Consider the following 17,878-nt stretch of genomic DNA (forward strand, 5'->3'; position numbering starts at 1 on the left):
GTAACTCTTAACTGCAGATGCAATGGAGGGCAAAGTAATGAGATGATATCTAGCCTGCCTATGACTTAAAATGTAATTTACAACTGGAGTTACTGAAGTGCAACTAATTTCAGAATTTTTTCTGTGTAATCATTAGTTTGATACATATGGTGGTGTTATGCAAATTTAAGAAGCTCAGTGCAAAAAGTTGAAAATATTTATGCTGCTGCTGCCATAAGTGACATAACATGATCAAGAGATACCCACATTTTTAGGATTATCATGCAGATAAAGAACAGTACACTGATAACAGACATGTACTACTATTTTTTGTCCATCAATATAGAATTCTGTCATTTAAAATCCTTTCAGTTCAGTTTCTCTGAGAGCTCAATATAAAAAGAAAGATAAAAGGAGCACTGAGAGTGAGCATCAAGAAATACTCCCTTTTTGATCAATTTTATCCTTATTGCAGTTTAAGAATTTTCACATGAAGAAAAAGGAGAGAGGAAAAATCCCACCTTCCAGTCCAAAGAAGGCTCTTTTACAAATACATCCATTGTGCTGATGAGGAGATCTGGATCCCCACGATAAGCCCTTAGGGCATGCACCATCACACTGTAAATGAGCCCCCACTCTTTCACTGGCATCATCAGGTTAACAAACTGGCGAGTCAGACGAAAAGGCATCAACTCTGGCACACCCAAAAACTAGCCAAGGAGAAGGACAGTCAAAAGAAAACAAGAATTAAGCAGCTTTGGAACAGGATTGGAAATAAATATTTTGTTCTTTTTAAGCTTTGAAACCCTCTTTGTCACTTAACTGAAAATAACGTGCAACACAGTAGAACAGGACCAAGTTGTGACATCAAAGCTTTAGTCATGAATATTTAGTGATAGTGGTTGAAAGCATGGCTGAACTACACAAAACAGCACCATATAGACTCTGTGAAACTCTATAGCTCCCTGCTTACCTGAGAATATCTGGAAACAGAGAATTTATTCTATTAACTAGAAGTAACTTGTAAAGACTATTTTGCATCAGAGTGATGGCAAATGAGAAGCAGCAAATTTAGTACTGAGCATACATGTGTAATTGCACACAATAAATGCAAAAGCTGTAACAAATTAATTAGAAAACAAATACCTGTGTAGCTGAGCCAAACGCACATCCAAAGTCTATTCCCACCATGCCACCTGTCTCCTTGTTAATCATGAAGTTGGACAGATGTCTGTCTCCAATACCAAGTATCCAGTGGCTGATGCACATCAGTGCATGAGAGCTGGCAAAATGGGACCGCAGAGACAGGAAGGCTTCAGGAGATGTACTCATTTTCAAAAAGGCTCGCCTTAACAAAACAGAAGTCACTTGTTGCATACAGATAAAACACTAACATTCGTTTCACAATGTGCAGTCATTAACAGCGCACTTACCGCAGCAGGTCTTCTGGAACACTGCTCTCCCTTCTTTTAAAAGACATAACTGTTTCTGTGCGGCTAGCATTTCTGCAAGTTAATGAAGGAATAATGTTAGCTATCGAAATAACAGCCCACTGGACGTTAAAAGTCAAGATGACCACATCAGCACATTGGTTACCCCAGTAAACAGTACAGCAAGCCACACAGAGAGTTTGCCCAAAATTTTTCATCTGATATTAAAAATAGCCCCTCATCTCTTTTTCTCCCAACAGTTACTTCCAAGACTGACATTTCTTAATAGAAAACAGTATGTAGTTTTGCCTAGTTTCCCCCAAATTAAGTCGATGGGTTAAGCTTTAATACAGCAATACAACCGTGCTCTTTCTGGCTGGATAGTCCCTTCCAAGCAGAGAAACTAAGGCCCATATTAAATCTCTCAGCAGCATGCAGAGGCTATATTGACACTAGAAAGTAGTGCAGCACAAGGGGAGGCAACAGAACTAAATAGCTGGTGCTGAGGACACCCATTCCGTAGACGTCTGGGGAGGAAGGGCGACTGCTCTGGCCTAGCCCATGTCTGGTCCTGGGAACCAAATGCTCGTGAGAGCTGGAATGCACTGGGTGCTCTCCTTCCAGTTTAGTTTTGTCTGAAAGGAGCAAAGTTGCATACTAGGGGACAGCTCTGCAATGCAAACCAACGTGAGGTTAGTGGGGGTAATTGGGAATTTACTTCAAAAGCACATTCTGGATCTGAATACAAGTATTAATGCAGACACATTCAGTTAAACGAGTCAAAGTTTTCCTTTAAAAAGCAAGATGCTTGCTTAAGCGGGTTATGAGCTCATCGGAAGTGCTCCACTGGAAACTTTACTTCCCCCCACTACAGCGCTAGATCTAGGCAGGTGTGGAAATTCCTCTGAGAGGATGCTCAAGTCAGGACCCAAACCATCAAATATTCTTAAATTCTCAGTGAATCACAGTGATTTTCTCTGTCCAACTTCAGCAAGTGCTCTGGCTCTGAGGCAGCCTACCTAATTACATAATCAAGAAGACGACACCTAGAAAATAAAGTTGAAGAGGAGCATCTGCTTCTAGACACCTTCTTAAGGAAGTGAGCAAGCTTCTGGAAGCACTCCTCTGCTCTGGTGGGATTTTGGCAGTACTAAACTCCTCCTGCAGAGCATCTCCAGTAAGACAAAGCAGCAAAATGGGCAAAAATCAGATCTAGCCAGCATATTATAATGCAGATCATATTTTTCCTGGAATTTCTACAACTCTGTGTGTGTGTGTACACTCTAGCTTCTGTATTTTACACGCAGCTCTCTTTTAAAACCTACCTGTACATAACATGGTATCGAGAGATTCCTTGCGCTTTCCCGCCCATCTTGGACAGCCACTCAGAATAGGTAGCACGAGGTCCTTTTTTGCTAGGGACAAAAAAAAACCCAAACAAAAACCACTGATGATTTCTCTGTATTACCTTTCCACTCTGTACTTGAATATCTGCAGGTTGTGTGCTGCTATGACCCATGAGATTTTTATGCACAGGAGGAGTCAGGAAGCTACAGTCTACGTTAATTTTAGTCTTGCTATGGAAATGAAGTTTATACATTCAGTGCATATGCTGATCCATCCCATCTCCTTCCCCCCAGCTTTGAACACACTTCAGTCATATTTGACAGAACGCTAGACATCTCAAAGGTGTTAATTTGTCAATGGGTACTCTGAAAATGAGATGCTGCCTTGAGAAGAAAGACCCAAAATAATTTCTCCAGGGAGGGAAAGATATTTTTAACACAGTCTCATATCCATTTGAGAAGCATTATGTAGCCTACCACAGTACATGCTGCCATTTGTCCATCCAAACCAGTAGGGAATGCAGGAAGGCAGTCCATTATCTCCTCAGTGTGTAGAAGAGGGGAGGAATGGGGGCTTGGACTTAAGGTGTTAATCCGTAAGAAGCGAGTCTTCATTAGTTGCACTGCTTATAGAATAATCTGATATTTTTCTCCCATCTTAACTAAATATACTAGGCATTAAACTTCTATTCCAAAGAAGCAGCAGCTTAGCAGAGCACCTGCCTTCTCTCTTCCTTCCAAAGCATGTTCTGAAATCTAGAGATCCTTTCTATTTAAGAAGTGTTTATCATTGATAGACTGCGTAGCCCATTACTTCAGGATAAAGAAAAGGATTTCAAGACTTCAGAAACTTCTTTCTCCCACCCCAACCAAAATATTGCCAGCAAGGATTTCATCATAATTTTCCTTTCTGAGTGCTGTCACTCAACCATGGCTCAATATAAAGTGTCTTAATTGACTTGACTGAAGAACATACAGGAAAGTCTGTCTATAACAATAAAATAAAGCAATTTTTTGGGATAAATCATTAACTGTGTTTATAAAAAGACACTGACCTTCTACATTTAGTATATTAGAAATTTTCTCCCCTCATGAGGTGGTTCCATGTAAGTCCTCCTCCACTTTCCCAGTCAATGAATTGAGACCAACATAATACCGCTGCTGTTCACAAAAGTAAACCAGACAGCAGGAACGCAGAAACTGTAGCAGTTCCTAAACTGCTCACGAATCAGTTAACTGCAGAAATAAAGACTCTCTGGAGTCCACCCTCCACACTGGAGGTTCCTCCAGCCTGCCCCATAAACAAGAGAACTAGTAAAAATAAATGGTGACAAAAATACTTTGACAAACTCAGAGATTATGTACCAAGAACAATGTTGGTAAATAAAACTGCATTTCTAAACTGCAGGATAGGAACAGGCTGAAATGCTAGAATTAAATCAATTTTACAAATATTCATCCTTCAACTACAATCAAGAGAAAGAAAGCCAATTTATTCAAACCCAGCATTTGTATAAAGTCAGAGAGTGTTCTTTTACAGTTGTGTTTTGTGCATCTGCTGCCAATTTCCCCCATCACTGACTCACTCACTGCTGAACCCAGCTTCTGAATAGCTCCATCTCTGCTCCCCTCCCCTCCGCTCCACTCCCCCCCCTCGCTGACCTACGTCCATTTCCTGCCTGATCAAATCAAGAGATCAAAATCCTTTGCTTGTAAAATCAATCTGCTGATAAGGAAATGGTGGTGATAATGACGTCACACATGATTATAAGCGTCTTGTTTAAACAAGCTGGGTGGAGGATATTCCAGGTACAATGGTACTCATTAAACAAACAGTTGCCAATTACTAATTTGGGTCAGGAAGTACAAACTGCCTCCTTGCTTATAGGTGCTTTTATTTCACTCTTTTAAAAAAATAAAATGCTGCCACAGGATTGTCAGTATCAAAAAACCCATTAGTAGTGGTCTCTATTAGAGCAGACAGTTAAACCAAGCATCACCTGTTATAGTTGATGTCTTCCTCTTCAGACATGCTGTTCTTAAGGAATTCTTTTAAAGTACAAGTATTTTCCAGCCACTTGATGAGTCCCAGTCTGGAACAAAGGATGTCAGAGATGTGAACAAGTAGCTTAGAGTTGAACTTTACAGGAACACCACAAATAGGAAGCAATACATTTTAGTGTCTGCTAAAAGAAGTTTGAAAGCTACCAATTTAAATATACTCTGAAAAACAGTTTCCAGACAAAGCAATTTCAATGTTGTTTAAAAGGAAAAGAAAAAAAAAATTAAGCCAAGACAAAACACTCTGAACCAGAATCTGGCACATAGAAATCTCACTTTCCAACATCCCAACAGTAATAGATGTTAACGTAAGGATTTCTGTCCCTTCAAGATAAATGTCTACCTTGTTGTCATGGGGATGACCTGGTAAGTTTTTAACTGCATATTCCTTTGGCTACACGTAGCATCTTGGGAAAGGATAATGTTCATTACATCAAACAGCTGCTCAATACGTTGGTCTTGCCGCAGGTCTTCACCACCTTTGACAAGAAAAGGATACTCCTGCTCATCACTGCCTCGGATTGTTATACGTTTTGGCTTCCTCAAAGATTCCATTACACTTATCTTGGAAAAAGACAGGAAAAAGCAAAATATTTGTGACAGAAGACTTGGCCTTACAGAATCATCACTGAAATTAAGTGTATCTGTCATTCTTAGATGGCATAATCAAGTTGCTCAGTTACTACTAGAAAAACAAATGCCCGCTGCAGACCTTCCTTTATGTGCTGCAATATGCATACACAAGCCGCAACCTTGCTATTATCAAATTCTTCAAATGGAATATGGACACAAATTTATACCACACAGGATTTTGACTCAAAAACATACCCGTTCATCAAATCCAGAGATTTTTGCATGGTATTCTGGCAGTGGTTTCCCTCTTCCATCATACTGACCTGAAGTGGTAGTGGAAAAAATAGAAGAAAAATAATTACAATCAGTCTATGCAACTTTTTTTTTTTTTAAGGTGTGTTTAAGAACAGAACACACTTCCAAATATTTTGTTAAATTGGTAGAATAATAACTATGAAGAAAATTTTTTAAAATGCATAAAAATTCATCATACACATCATATGATTTTATCTCTGAATTACTAATATTATTTCCTCGTTAAGCTGTTAGAATTGCAGCTTTTAATGGTTTCAAAGGACACATCCTTTTTGAACTAGATTTAAACATATAATAGATTTATATATCAGATTTCCTAGAGTCAGGCCTTTAAAAAAGTACTAAAGTTCTTAGGCAAGAGATGCAATTTTAAATACAATTTCAAAAGTCAGGACCACAGCTTAAGAACAGGTTTCAGAGATGATGAAAGAACAGAATTATTTCAGATGAAATCTGCCTCTGTGTAAGGCCACACAGAGGGGCCATACAGCCAACATAAGAAGGAGAGCTCAAGAGCAGCAACTTTGGGACAGTTCACCATCAACACTGAAGGGGAACTTACCAGGAACCTCCAGTTCATTCCTCAAGAACTCAGCTTTGAATTCACTCATCCATGGTGAATATTCTTTCAGGTTTCCAGGTTCTTTATGGGTTTTGTTCATTTTTGAGAGGAGAGAAGTTACAATTGCATCGAACACATTAGCCTTCATATCCAACAGTTCTGAACCGCCTTTGCCAAAATGATGGTCAAAGTCCTTCCCAAAAGCCTGAGGTTCATTTATAGAAAGGAATCCTGTTAACACGGTGCTAGGAACTTCCCCAAGAACACCAAAATGGTACCTTCCTGTCTACACACACAGCTTCATCTGAGCTCCTAAAATACGTCAATCGTCCTTCCACTCCAGTTCTTTTTTTCTCCATTATTTCTAGTCTGTCAGAACCTTTTCATTGCCTGTTTCGTAGACCCACCAGCTATCATCAACAGAAATATCTGCATTTTACCAATTCAGTGATATTAAAGATCTGTAGAATTAGATCATAAACTTTTTTGCCATGTCAAAACCAGAAGCTTATCCCTTTTTACCTCCTCCAGCTGCAGCTGGATTCTGGGTGAGCATATCAATAATGCTGCTCATTAAACTTAATATACATACCTCATCTGTTTACAAGAATTTAAGATCGGCTAGTGAAATATTAATATAAAATACAAATATTTAAATTTGTACCTATTAAACAAATTCCATCATGAATCTAAATATAGGATTTAATTGATGCGCCAGTCTTTAGATTTTCTCACACTTTCAAACTGCTGCAACAAAACCCAAAACCTCCTCAAATGTTCAATTTACAAACAGTAAAATAAAATACAGATGGATAAGTCAGTTAATCTTTTTTCTCCCTCAAATACGAATATTCTGTGCTTTATGGAAGGTGTGGTTTTCTGTCGGATTTTGAGTTTGGTTTTTTGTTTTTTTTTGTTTGTTTGTTTGTTTGTTTTAAACTAGCAGTAACCATACTGCATAGCAAGCAAACACAGACTAGCTAATTCCATATATACCTTTTTTGCCAATCAAAAGATACATTATATGTATACATAAAGCATGTCATAGAGCTTCATGTATTAAGAGAATTTTTTGTGTCATGCTAGAAAACATCCATTTAAATATTTTATGCACTATCACATTTATTATTTGTGATTTACTTTGAGATAATTTTGGGTGCAAAATATATAAAACCGTATTTTTCAAGTATTTTAAATCTCCTGATAAAGGAAAAGTGCAAAGACATTTCATACTGAGCCATTTAATAAACAAAGTTAAGTATTATCTGCAAGTAGTTAACTGAGTTGACTTCTTGTGCTGCTAATTCAAGGCTCTAGAAAAACCAGATGTCCCCTCTTGGACCTCACTGGTATTAACGGCTTGGAAAGATATGTAAGCTCACTTGTTTTTTCAATGCCTGATCATTTTTCTCCCAAGCTATGAAGGACACAGCTACTTCACTGAAGTAAATGAAAATACAGAAAATATTATCCTGAAGAAGACTGCTACAGTCAACATATTTATCACTTTAAATCTATTTCCAGATGATCACCCAATTGCTTTCTCTGTTCTGTTCTTTGACTTCTTCTAAAATTGAAAGCATCAAATATTTAATAGCCTTAACACTGTATTTTAAATAATACAATCCATCAACAGTGTTTAATTTATACATTACTGGAATTTCACGTTAAAAATAAATGCAAGATTCTTATTGTTTAAGTTACAATTGAAATTCTACATAAATAATACATATGAAGATTACAAGCCCGAAGTACTCCATGTATTAGAGCAATTTAATGTGTTAGTCAAGAGATACAACTTTTTTTTTTCCAGCAAGGCCACTAGAAACTATACAGTTATCCTCACAGCACACTTTGTTTTCTCATGAATACTGCATCATGAAGACAAAGAGTTCAGAGTCTGTGCACCATCACCCTGACCCTCTTCTCCTGCAGCTTCTAGTATGTGAAAGAAATACTGCTCTCCCTCTTCCCTTCAACAGAGGGGAACAACCCCACTACCCCTCTTCCAGCATCTCCCTTGCTCCTCTCTCCCTATTCGGTTAATTCAGTAACAATTGAAACTCCATCAGCACTACTTGCAGTATCGTCTACCACTGCACGTTTCAGCTTTTCAAAGAGCCATGGGTTTTTTTGTGTAAGTGGGCCAAAGTGCACACAAATTATCCCAACAACCAAATGCAGACTGCCTTTGTCCTCATGCCTCCTAGGTCCCTTGCTGTGCTTGTACCTTGTATGGCTCAACCTACAGCTGCTCCCCTCCTTCTACCCCCACCCTGACAGCAGCACATCCTGCAAATTCTTATCCCTGTTCTCTTAAGTTTAAAGTCATTATCATCAGAGACCCAGCTTATCTTGCAGCAATAGTGTTCAAAGGGCTAGTATGCCCCTAACTCCTAATTGCCCTTTCTGCTGCTCTGTCACCTGACTTCTTCCCAACTCCACCTTGCGCTCATCTTCTACCCTCCCTGCTCATGGGGAAGGAATCTCCCTAGAGACAATTGGCTAAGTTTATCTAATACTAATGTGACATAAGAATGGCCATATGGGAGAGACCTGGATTCACCTAGCCCTGGCCACAGGGTTATGCACATACAGTACAAGCATACAGCCAGATTCTACAGGAGTATCATTCTTCTGGACTCCAGCAATTTGCAGCTCAGGGATTTCTGGACCCAGAAGTGTGCATTTGTATGTAAAAGCTCTCAAAGCATTTTCCCCCTCCCCATGCTATTGTCTACTTGCTATTCGAACCCATGAAAGCATCCATAATAGCCTGAGCAGGAGTTCAGCACTTAAGTGTGTACTGAATGAAGAAACACTTCTCCCTGTTTGTTTTGAACATGTCACTTCCATAGAACATTTACTTCATGCTTGGCAATCCTGATGTTAAGAGCTTTATTGTTATCTGGCCTCATTCTATCTTTCCAGTTGTAGGAATGCTGAAGTTGCTTCTTGTGCAGAGGTTACTCTGTACCTCTGATTATTCTTGCTGCTCTGAACCTCGTCCAGTTTCATTACACCTATGTTGAGAACTGTGGACGAGGACTACACTGTTCAAGAAGCAAGAGTCAGAAAAGGCTGCTATGCCAATGTATAAATCCATGTTTTAGTCATTATTAAGAATAGAGAACAACAGCCAATTTTCTTTCTTGACTGCTCTTGAGAATTCACAGCTGATGTTTTCACAGAACTATCACAAATCAAGATTTTGTTCTTGAATTGCAATAGTTAGCTCAACCCCAAAGAATTTATATATGAAACTAGGGTTTGGGGTTTTTTTTTGCCACATGCATCACTTAATTTTTCTACACTGACTTTCACTATTTTAGATGTCAGTCAGTTTTGTAAAGTCCCTTCTCTAGTTCTTCATAGTTGTAACTCTTCTGAATAACTTACCCTAAATAACTTTGTATCAGCAGCAAATTTGAGTAGCATAATACAGCAAAACACTCTAAAGTGCTCATACATCCTTGGCAGCAGGGAAAAAAACAAGGCCAGATTCTTGTGCAGGTTCACGGATGGTCAGAGAGGTCCAGGCCCTGAGAACCTGGCAGCATGCAGGACAGGGGAGGCAGAAGCTGAGTAAGAGGGAACATTTAGTCCTGCAGGGCAGTCAGAAGTGGAAGTTGAACTATAAGTCCATAGCTTCTAGCAAAGAAATCCCAGTCCTGTACTCCTGACTTGATCTCTTGACTCATCAAGTCCTGCAGCACCTGTAAAAGCTGTGATCTGGTCCCCTCTTTTTACTTTCTAGTGCTTTCTAGAAAAGCACACGATGCCAACACTACTCAGTAATCACACATACCTGAATAAACCTTTTCCTCAGCAATCCAAGGCCAGGAGTCTCTAAGTTTCCCAAATTCTTGTACATGCCTTCATACATTTCCTTAAGCTTATTTTTATTTCTCTGAGCTTTTACCAACTCGTTTCTGACATCCTCAACCCAATCCTGCAACAGAAAGAAACAGATGAGTACTGAGAAAAAGTGTACTGAGCGTTGCTCTTCAGTGATCTGCTCAGATTGCATTTGGGTTACTGTATGCACTAATAAACAGTCAATTAACGTGTCTTTTGACAATCAAAAGAGCAATCAAAAGGCTACGGAAATATTTCCCTTTCATTCTGTCTCTCAATAAAATGTTTCTACTTTATTAAGATAGTTATGTCTACTACCATAGGGTCTAGTGCAAACTAAGAAAGCCTCTACAGGGCCAGGAGTGGTACCAAACACAAGACGAGAATCCTTTGGACAACGGGGTCAGAATGTAGACAGGGAAGGCCAGCAGAAAGCAGGGAAAGGGCATAAGAACACAAGTAGTCAGAAATTATAGAGATGGCCACAAATGATAATTCTGTAACGGTTTCAGAACGATTAAGGAAGACTGACCATGGGGCAGGGCAGAGACCCTGAAAGAGAAAGCTGAAAAGGGCTAGTGCAAAACAGACAGCTGGGATAAGGGAGGAAGACCATTGCCAGTGAAAGCTGCTGACAGCACCCGACATCATCACCAGTTGATTCTGGGTTGAACTGCTTCCTGTGGCGAACTGCAGGAGGCTCCGCCCAGCACGCTCTTTCCTAAACAGAGGGTGAGGAATGAAGGGGAACGGGGAATAAAAAACAAACAAACAAAACCCACTTTACCTTAAAAAGCATTATGGGATTAGAGAGCTGTTCCAGGGAGCGTACAAAATCTTGAACTACTCCTCCTCTGTCCAACTTATTCTTGATCCTTTAAAAGAAAAAAAAAAAAAAGTGCATCACAACACAACAGGAACTACCATCGCCACCTAGCCTGCAGATAAGCAACGATCCAGATTGTCTGCTATATTCAAAAATCTGGTAAAATAATCTAGGGGTAGGTAGGTAGGACTCCCTCAGAATTCTCTCGTGGGCTGTGTGACTGTTAATATATTGACTGTCCTTGCCATGCAGCTCCCAGTTTTTTAATTAAGTATCCCACTACGAAAACAGGAGCTTGGTGAGGGAGTGGAAAGCATACTTGCAACAGAAATGGGCGTTAACCAGACTATACATCCTGTCACGACAGTTATTCAAGGGCGATACAGTTTGTGAAGCACAAGAAATTCAGCAAATGTATCAGAGATTTGAAAAGAATGCAAAAAGACACCTAAAATTGTATAGTGGTTCTACAGCACTGTGTGATAAAAGTTGACTTCTGCCTGGGGATTAACTGAGGTTTTACTGCATGGCAAAATGGGTAAGGGAGGGCTTGTAGAGGAAGGTGCATGCTGCACACTGAATAAGCAGAGAAGAACACAACCAAGGGCTGTCATTCCCCAAGATAACGTGCATCCATTTCACTGGCCCTCTCTGAAGTCTGGTAGGAGCATCTATTCTATTTAAACATATCTGCTTTTTCTTGGTATTGGAAAGACTGTAAGTGTTCAAGCAAGCCTCATCTTCATCTCTGATGGGTACTGACTCTTACTGCTGTGAAGTCAACTACAGTAAGAGCCTAATCATGCACCAGATTTCCCTTCTACCTCAGCAGAGCAGGAGAAGGAAGAAGAAACTTTGACTACCACAGAATCATGAGGAGAAAGGGGTTGCCTCTTTGTGGTCTTTTTGTTTTATCTTGGAAAAATTCTAACTTCCCACAACCTGGGGACTGTATGTAATCAACACTTTAGGCCACCAACCTGAGTATGTCTAATACTAAGAGAGCTTATGTATCTGTTTTCCCTGTGCCTTTAAATGAAAACACAGTGTGCATGAGATTATCCTCTAATGTTTCTCATGCCCTCTAAAGAAGAGTTTGTTTAGGAAAAATAAATAAGTATCTCCACTGCTGAATAAAAAACATACAAAAGGGCTACTCTGATTGCAAATTCACCTTTCTACAAACTCTCTGTTCTTACAACCAGTTGCAGTATCTTTGAAACAGTAACTTTCACTGCTGATCATGAAAGGGTAGATGATTGCCTGGGGATAGGTATTTGCGATCTCTTCAACAGTATGTTGCACAGCTACCGCTTCATCCTTGTCAAGTAGTGCCATCATCTGGCTAATCCACCCAATGAACTGCCAACAGGGAACCGAAGAAAGCTGCAAAATCACAGACACTGTTTCAACTTTGGTCCTCCTCGAAAATACCAAACATAGCAAACAAATAAAACTTCTCTGTGGCCCAGCCTGACCGACAGAAACACATGAAAAGGAAACAGAATATCAACTAGGTTGCATGAAACATCCCCCAATGAAGCAGAGATTTCATTATTATTATTACTACTACTACCACCACCACCACCGCTGCTTAATAGGTTTTCCATTATAAAGATCTGCAGTTTGTTGATCAAAGTGAGGCTTTATACTCAAACTTGTGGCTTTTCTGTCTGGATGCAATATTATCATTTTTGATCACCACATGCAAACCACTCAAAAACCTAAAGGGATAGTTCAAATGCCATTTGGTTGAAGTCTTGATATGAGTAAAAAAAGCCAGGAAGGGGAACACTGGAATTCCTGCCACAGTTTTGTCCTTCCTTCAACTTTAAACAGGTTTGGGTTTGCTGACAGATGTTAATTTCAGTAAAGCACTCCCCCCAATATACTTCATGCTCGCTTCTCTCCACAAACCATATAACTTTTGAAAGGAGTACTACAATATATTTTCCCGTGATAGCCAGAGGCCAGACTCCAACTCCCTTCCTGCTGTCTCATCCCTTCCTACCTTTCTAATAGAGTTTAAGATCAGTTGCCAATATTTATCTCACAGAAAGACAGAGGAGAGGACAAAGAACTGCCTGGTGAACTTTCCTGGGTGAGATTTGTCCACTGGACCAGGTGTAAGGTTCTGTCTGAATCATCAGAGTTTCATGTGGCCACACCTTGTGCACCTGAGCCATTTATGCTACTTTCTCAGTTTCTTGGAATAACTAAGCCGTGTTTCTGTCTCTCTTGAGTTCTTCCTCTGACAGGGCCTGGGGCTCTGCGAGCACCAGCACAATGACACCGGCTTGAAAAGTTGGGCAGGCCAAGGCAGGAACAGGCATGAGTCAGAGAGGAGCTCTCAGCTTATCTGTCCCACCACAGCACGGTATCCTGCTGTGGAATGGCAATGGGGGGACAGGTCATGGAAGGGAGGAAGTTGTAAATACAAAGGAAGAAGCTGTAGTCATCTCTGAAGTGAATGAAGCAGAGCAGGGAGAGGTGGGAGACATGGAAAGTGAGTCTGGAAAAGCTGCTGGCTTCCTGCACACAGGAAACTCAGCCTACAGAAATAAGATACGTTCCTCACCCTAATACTAACCACCTTTATCAGCCCACCTAGATTGTTCTGAAGGAAAAAAAAGCCCCACAACATAGTTTTTCTCCAGCAGCTCTCAAACTAACATTTGGAATCAGAAAAATGATAAAAAGTTAAACTTTTAAGAAAAAAGTTTCTGTCCATATGAATTAGACTCAGCAAGTTAGAGAAAAGACAAGGAACAATGATGGGATAAAATTTATCTGATTTACCTGAAGCAAAACTTACCAGTCTAACCTCTCTATCCATCCAACCTCCACCCCCACCCTTTAAATTCGATTTATAGCAACATTTGCTGCCAGGAAAATGGAAGCAACTAACCTCTCGTGTCACTAGACCCAATGTCTCTGCTGGGTATCTTTCAATTATTTGCAGCAGTCTAGGAAATCTCAGCCTGGCTTCTCTGGAGTTCAGTTTTAAAGCTTTTATCATTTTCTCCACCACAATAGCTGGGAATAGCTGCAGATCTGCAGTGTTAATTTCTGCCAAGAGACATTAAACAAGAATTATCAGAAACACCATCACTTGTTCCATGTCTTTGATCATCTGGAACATCCATCTTTACAATTCAGTATTTTTTTTTCAGTGTATTTTGTTTTTTTACTTTGTTCTCCTTCCCATCTGTTTGAACTGCACACATCTGCAACACATGTACTTGGGGACTGTAAGGATTAGCTTTATCAGGAAGCTGCATCACTGCTGGTATCTTGCCTGCTTTAAATACAGCACTGCTGTGGTCTGGGAAGGAACAAGGGAAGCATCTGCTGGATATGATGTATTTCTCATAAGTGAGAGGGAGACTACGAGTGATTCACTAGTACCAAAGCTAGCAATAATAGTGGGGGCAAAAAAGGGAATATAAATACTGTTGAACTGGAGGACAAACCATTCCATTTAAATTCAAGCTGTGTTACTCAGGGAGATCTCTTGGGTATCACAAAAGCTCACGTATCACAGATAAATCCAGCACACATGCTTAGGAGAAATCCTGACTAACCAAGCAAGCCTTCTTCTTCCCTGCGCAGATGCTGGTCACAGAAACCGACCAAAGTCATATATGCATCGATAACTCCCATCAGATCTACATGTTCCATGGAGTGGGACTGCACCTCTTCTTCGGACTTCCTCGCAGCACTGCTGAAACATTGAAAAGCCTTCTTATTCAGACCTGCCAGTACCTGAAATTCAACCGTAAGAGAAAAAAAAGACACGTTAGCAAGTAGCATTCAACAATTATTTCTGAAACTGGAGCTTGGCTGCAATTCTTGAGTAGATAAAACTGTATTAGATATTACAAAGCTGATACAAAGGAAAAAAATAGGCATGTTATTTCTAGCAGTAACTTCCAGAATATTAATTTCCACAATTTTCAGTGGAAAATTTTAACTAATTTTAACTTACAATTAGTCTTTGGACACGTTATGTTGAATTTTTGTAACTGAAAAGAAGTTAATGTTACTAGAGTTTTTGCAGTTAACAGAAAACATTAAAAATGCTATTTTTTTCACATTGACATATCTGCAACATCTTCATAACAGCTACACTTAAGAATTTGTGTTAAAAAAGTATGCATCAAACTATTCCAAATCTGATGTCATTATTGTCATATTGATCACATGTTTCTAATGCAGCTCATGCAATGAAGGACTTGACAAGATCCTTTACAACTGAATGTTTATAAATCAAGTACATATGTTCTCATATTGCCAACAAACTTACCAACCTCAGACATTTTAGCTATTGTAGTTATTAAACAATATACAAAATTGCTGCAGAACAAGTTGGAACAACTGAAAAATGCTGTAACTGAAATCAAATAGTTTGAATTTCAGGTAGGTAGAGGGAAACTGCTAGGGTCACAGTACTGCTTAATACTAAGCTACAATAAGGCTAAGGTCCTTAATCTTACAGAAATATCTGGTATCCCAGTCTGACTCATCTGACACAGAAGAGCTTTTATGCTCATCTTTTAGGTTTCCTTAAGAAGAATGCTCCCAATAATTAGCTAATAAATGAAGCTTAAGCTTTTGCTCAAGTTTCTACACACCTGAAAATTTAAAATCTTTTTTGCAGGAATCTCTTCTTTATCTGCTTTTCTTTAACAACCAAAAAACCACAAATTAAGAACAATTTTTTGCTGTTTTATACTGATATGGATCATATCTAAGGGTCTTCACGGTGGCTTTAGGAATTAATAGAAATAAGTTAGCAGTGGTACTTCAAATTCTTACTCACAAAATTTGACAGACAAGTAGTTAGTGCCACAGCATCTGGGACAACTGACAGCATATACAATTTCAGATGCAGCACAGTCTGTCACTGTATTCTTTAAATGCGCACCTCCCCAAAACAGGCAAAGATGACCTGCATATACTCTGTCTTAAAAACCCCTCTCCTCTCTATCACTAAAATTATTCAGATAAAATAAGTGTATCAGTATCATTACCAGTATTATAAAGATCTCTTTATGAAATAAGATAGTCTGACAGCATGAAGCTTAGAAATGCCCAGACAAAATAAAGGCATTCTTTGAGGATCATGTTCCCACAACTATGTCTTTCCCCTTCACACAAAAAGCAGGAACAGAGAAACACAAGAACACTCTCCCAATTAAATAGGCTACAGTGCTGCAGAACTCCAGGAGAGCAAAAACCAGACAAAACAGCAATCACAGTTTGTTTTTTTTATTTTTTCTTCTTCCCCTAGCTGGTGTTCCTGGATGAATCACTGCTAATAGCAGATGGGTTTCACATTCTCTCTATCTATCCGTATCCATCACTAGTAGTGATCACAATACTGAAATACCTAAAAGCTTTTCCCCTCTTATTTACCTTTTCAGGACTCTCAAGACTTTCTCCTGATAGTACTGATATTTTTCCAGCCTTTTCTTCTTCGATTTGCTCAAGGCATCTTGGATCCTGACTAAGAGCATTAGCCATTATGTGGTACGTAGTACCCAGAAGAAGATTCTGGTTTCGGAAGGCCATTATGTTCTTGCTAAGATAGTCAGATTTGGTATCTTCTGTTGGAATTCGAAAACAAAGTTGGTAATGTGACAACAAAGCAGCTTTGTATAATAAACAATGTGAAGCAAAAAGAAGGCTGTTACCAAGCAGGCAGATGGCTTTTAACACTGAGAGCACGCGTTCAGGACAACTCTGGTTCCGGCTGCAACTATGCGTAAAGCGGCAATAGGCGTAATTCCACCTCACCAGCCAGTCTTCCCTCATTTTGGCTTCTTTGCGTAGGTTTTTCAGAAGCTTCTTGGCAACTGAGAAGCTGTTCTGTATTCAAATTAAGATAGAATGTTCAGATAATGTATCTGAAGAGGAAAGAAAACCTTTCTGCAACCAAGTTAAGGGAGGAGGATTTAGGTAACACAAGTAAAGCTATAATAAAATGAAGAGGTGTCCACTGTTTGTTGGGTCTCATATTGAAAACCAGATTTGCACTAATGGAGAAATTTGAAAAAGGAAAAGAGAAGAACAGAGGTTTGACAAACTGAGGAAATTAAAAGCATTCTATCCGCATGACTAAACAGGCATTAACTGTTCTGCACTACGAATACATATGGGGAATGTAACTTTGTTTATAATACCATTAAGCAAATCACTTACGTTTGTGTATTGATGCAAAGTTTTATATAAGTAACATTAAAGGAAATCTTATTTTTCATTTACTCCTTTAAGTGTGTATAGTCAACACAGCACTAACATTATATCTGGTTATTACAGTGCTCAAAATAAACTCTTGTCACTGATTGCAGATTTCTGCAGCATCTCAGAAGATGAGGGAAACCTCGACTTGCGTATTATTCGTCTTGTCTCAAGCTTGAAACACCAAAGGCCCATCATCAAAGAAGGCTATGTTACAGCCATTTTAACTGCCAGATCCGAAACAAAATTTTTAAGTCACTTAGCTTTAGTTCTTTATGTAAGTGTTAACCTAAGAGCATTCACAAAAAACCATACCCCCCCCAAATCATAAAATGTTTCATCATTGCTGATTGAAATAAATGATATTGATTCAATCTGAATTTGATTTGTTTTCTTGTACAGAAGAGATTATTTGTAAATGAGAAAGCATAATGTTTGGTTGCAAGCACTCCTTCATTTAAAGACTGAAACATTTCAGGTACTTAATATTTATCTGCCCTTTAGAGTGTCAGAAACCATCTGTGGATCAAAGGGGCATTCAGGCACATTTCCGGTAATGACAAATTATCATCAAATTTGTAATTAACATTTATCCATTTGTTTTCTTTCACTGGGGAACTGACTTTCTTGAGCTTTCAAAATGTCCTGGACAGCAGGGTCAAAAAGAGACAAGGTCTGCCCTGGG

The 17,878-nt window shown here is 39.2% G+C and overlaps 1 protein-coding gene across 3 annotated transcripts in view; it reads right to left on the reverse strand.

Annotated features, from left to right (window-relative positions):
- Positions 1-17,878, reverse strand: part of PRKDC (protein kinase, DNA-activated, catalytic subunit) — an 86,590-nt gene that overhangs the window by 1,632 nt on the left and 67,080 nt on the right. For 2 of the 3 annotated variants that reach the window (XM_052788702.1, XM_052788704.1), the window contains 15 exons: positions 16,647-16,821; positions 16,369-16,559; positions 14,535-14,715; positions 13,859-14,019; positions 12,125-12,336; positions 10,912-10,999; positions 10,075-10,218; positions 6,267-6,471; positions 5,645-5,712; positions 5,160-5,380; positions 4,756-4,848; positions 2,735-2,824; positions 1,413-1,484; positions 1,126-1,327; positions 501-689 (listed from right to left, as the gene is read on the reverse strand). In XM_052788702.1, the coding sequence (XP_052644662.1) occupies positions 501-689; positions 1,126-1,327; positions 1,413-1,484; positions 2,735-2,824; positions 4,756-4,848; positions 5,160-5,380; positions 5,645-5,712; positions 6,267-6,471; positions 10,075-10,218; positions 10,912-10,999; positions 12,125-12,336; positions 13,859-14,019; positions 14,535-14,715; positions 16,369-16,559; positions 16,647-16,821 (2,292 nt within the window). Of the gene's footprint in view, positions 1-500; positions 690-1,125; positions 1,328-1,412; positions 1,485-2,734; positions 2,825-4,755; positions 4,849-5,159; positions 5,381-5,644; positions 5,713-6,266; positions 6,472-10,074; positions 10,219-10,911; positions 11,000-12,124; positions 12,337-13,858; positions 14,020-14,534; positions 14,716-16,368; positions 16,560-16,646; positions 16,822-17,878 lie in introns of those variants that run through there. The other variant, XR_008235444.1, reaches the window with a different exon arrangement.

This window comes from Harpia harpyja, chromosome 5 (assembly GCF_026419915.1).
Source record: "Harpia harpyja isolate bHarHar1 chromosome 5, bHarHar1 primary haplotype, whole genome shotgun sequence".
Lineage (NCBI taxonomy): Eukaryota > Metazoa > Chordata > Aves > Accipitriformes > Accipitridae > Harpia > Harpia harpyja.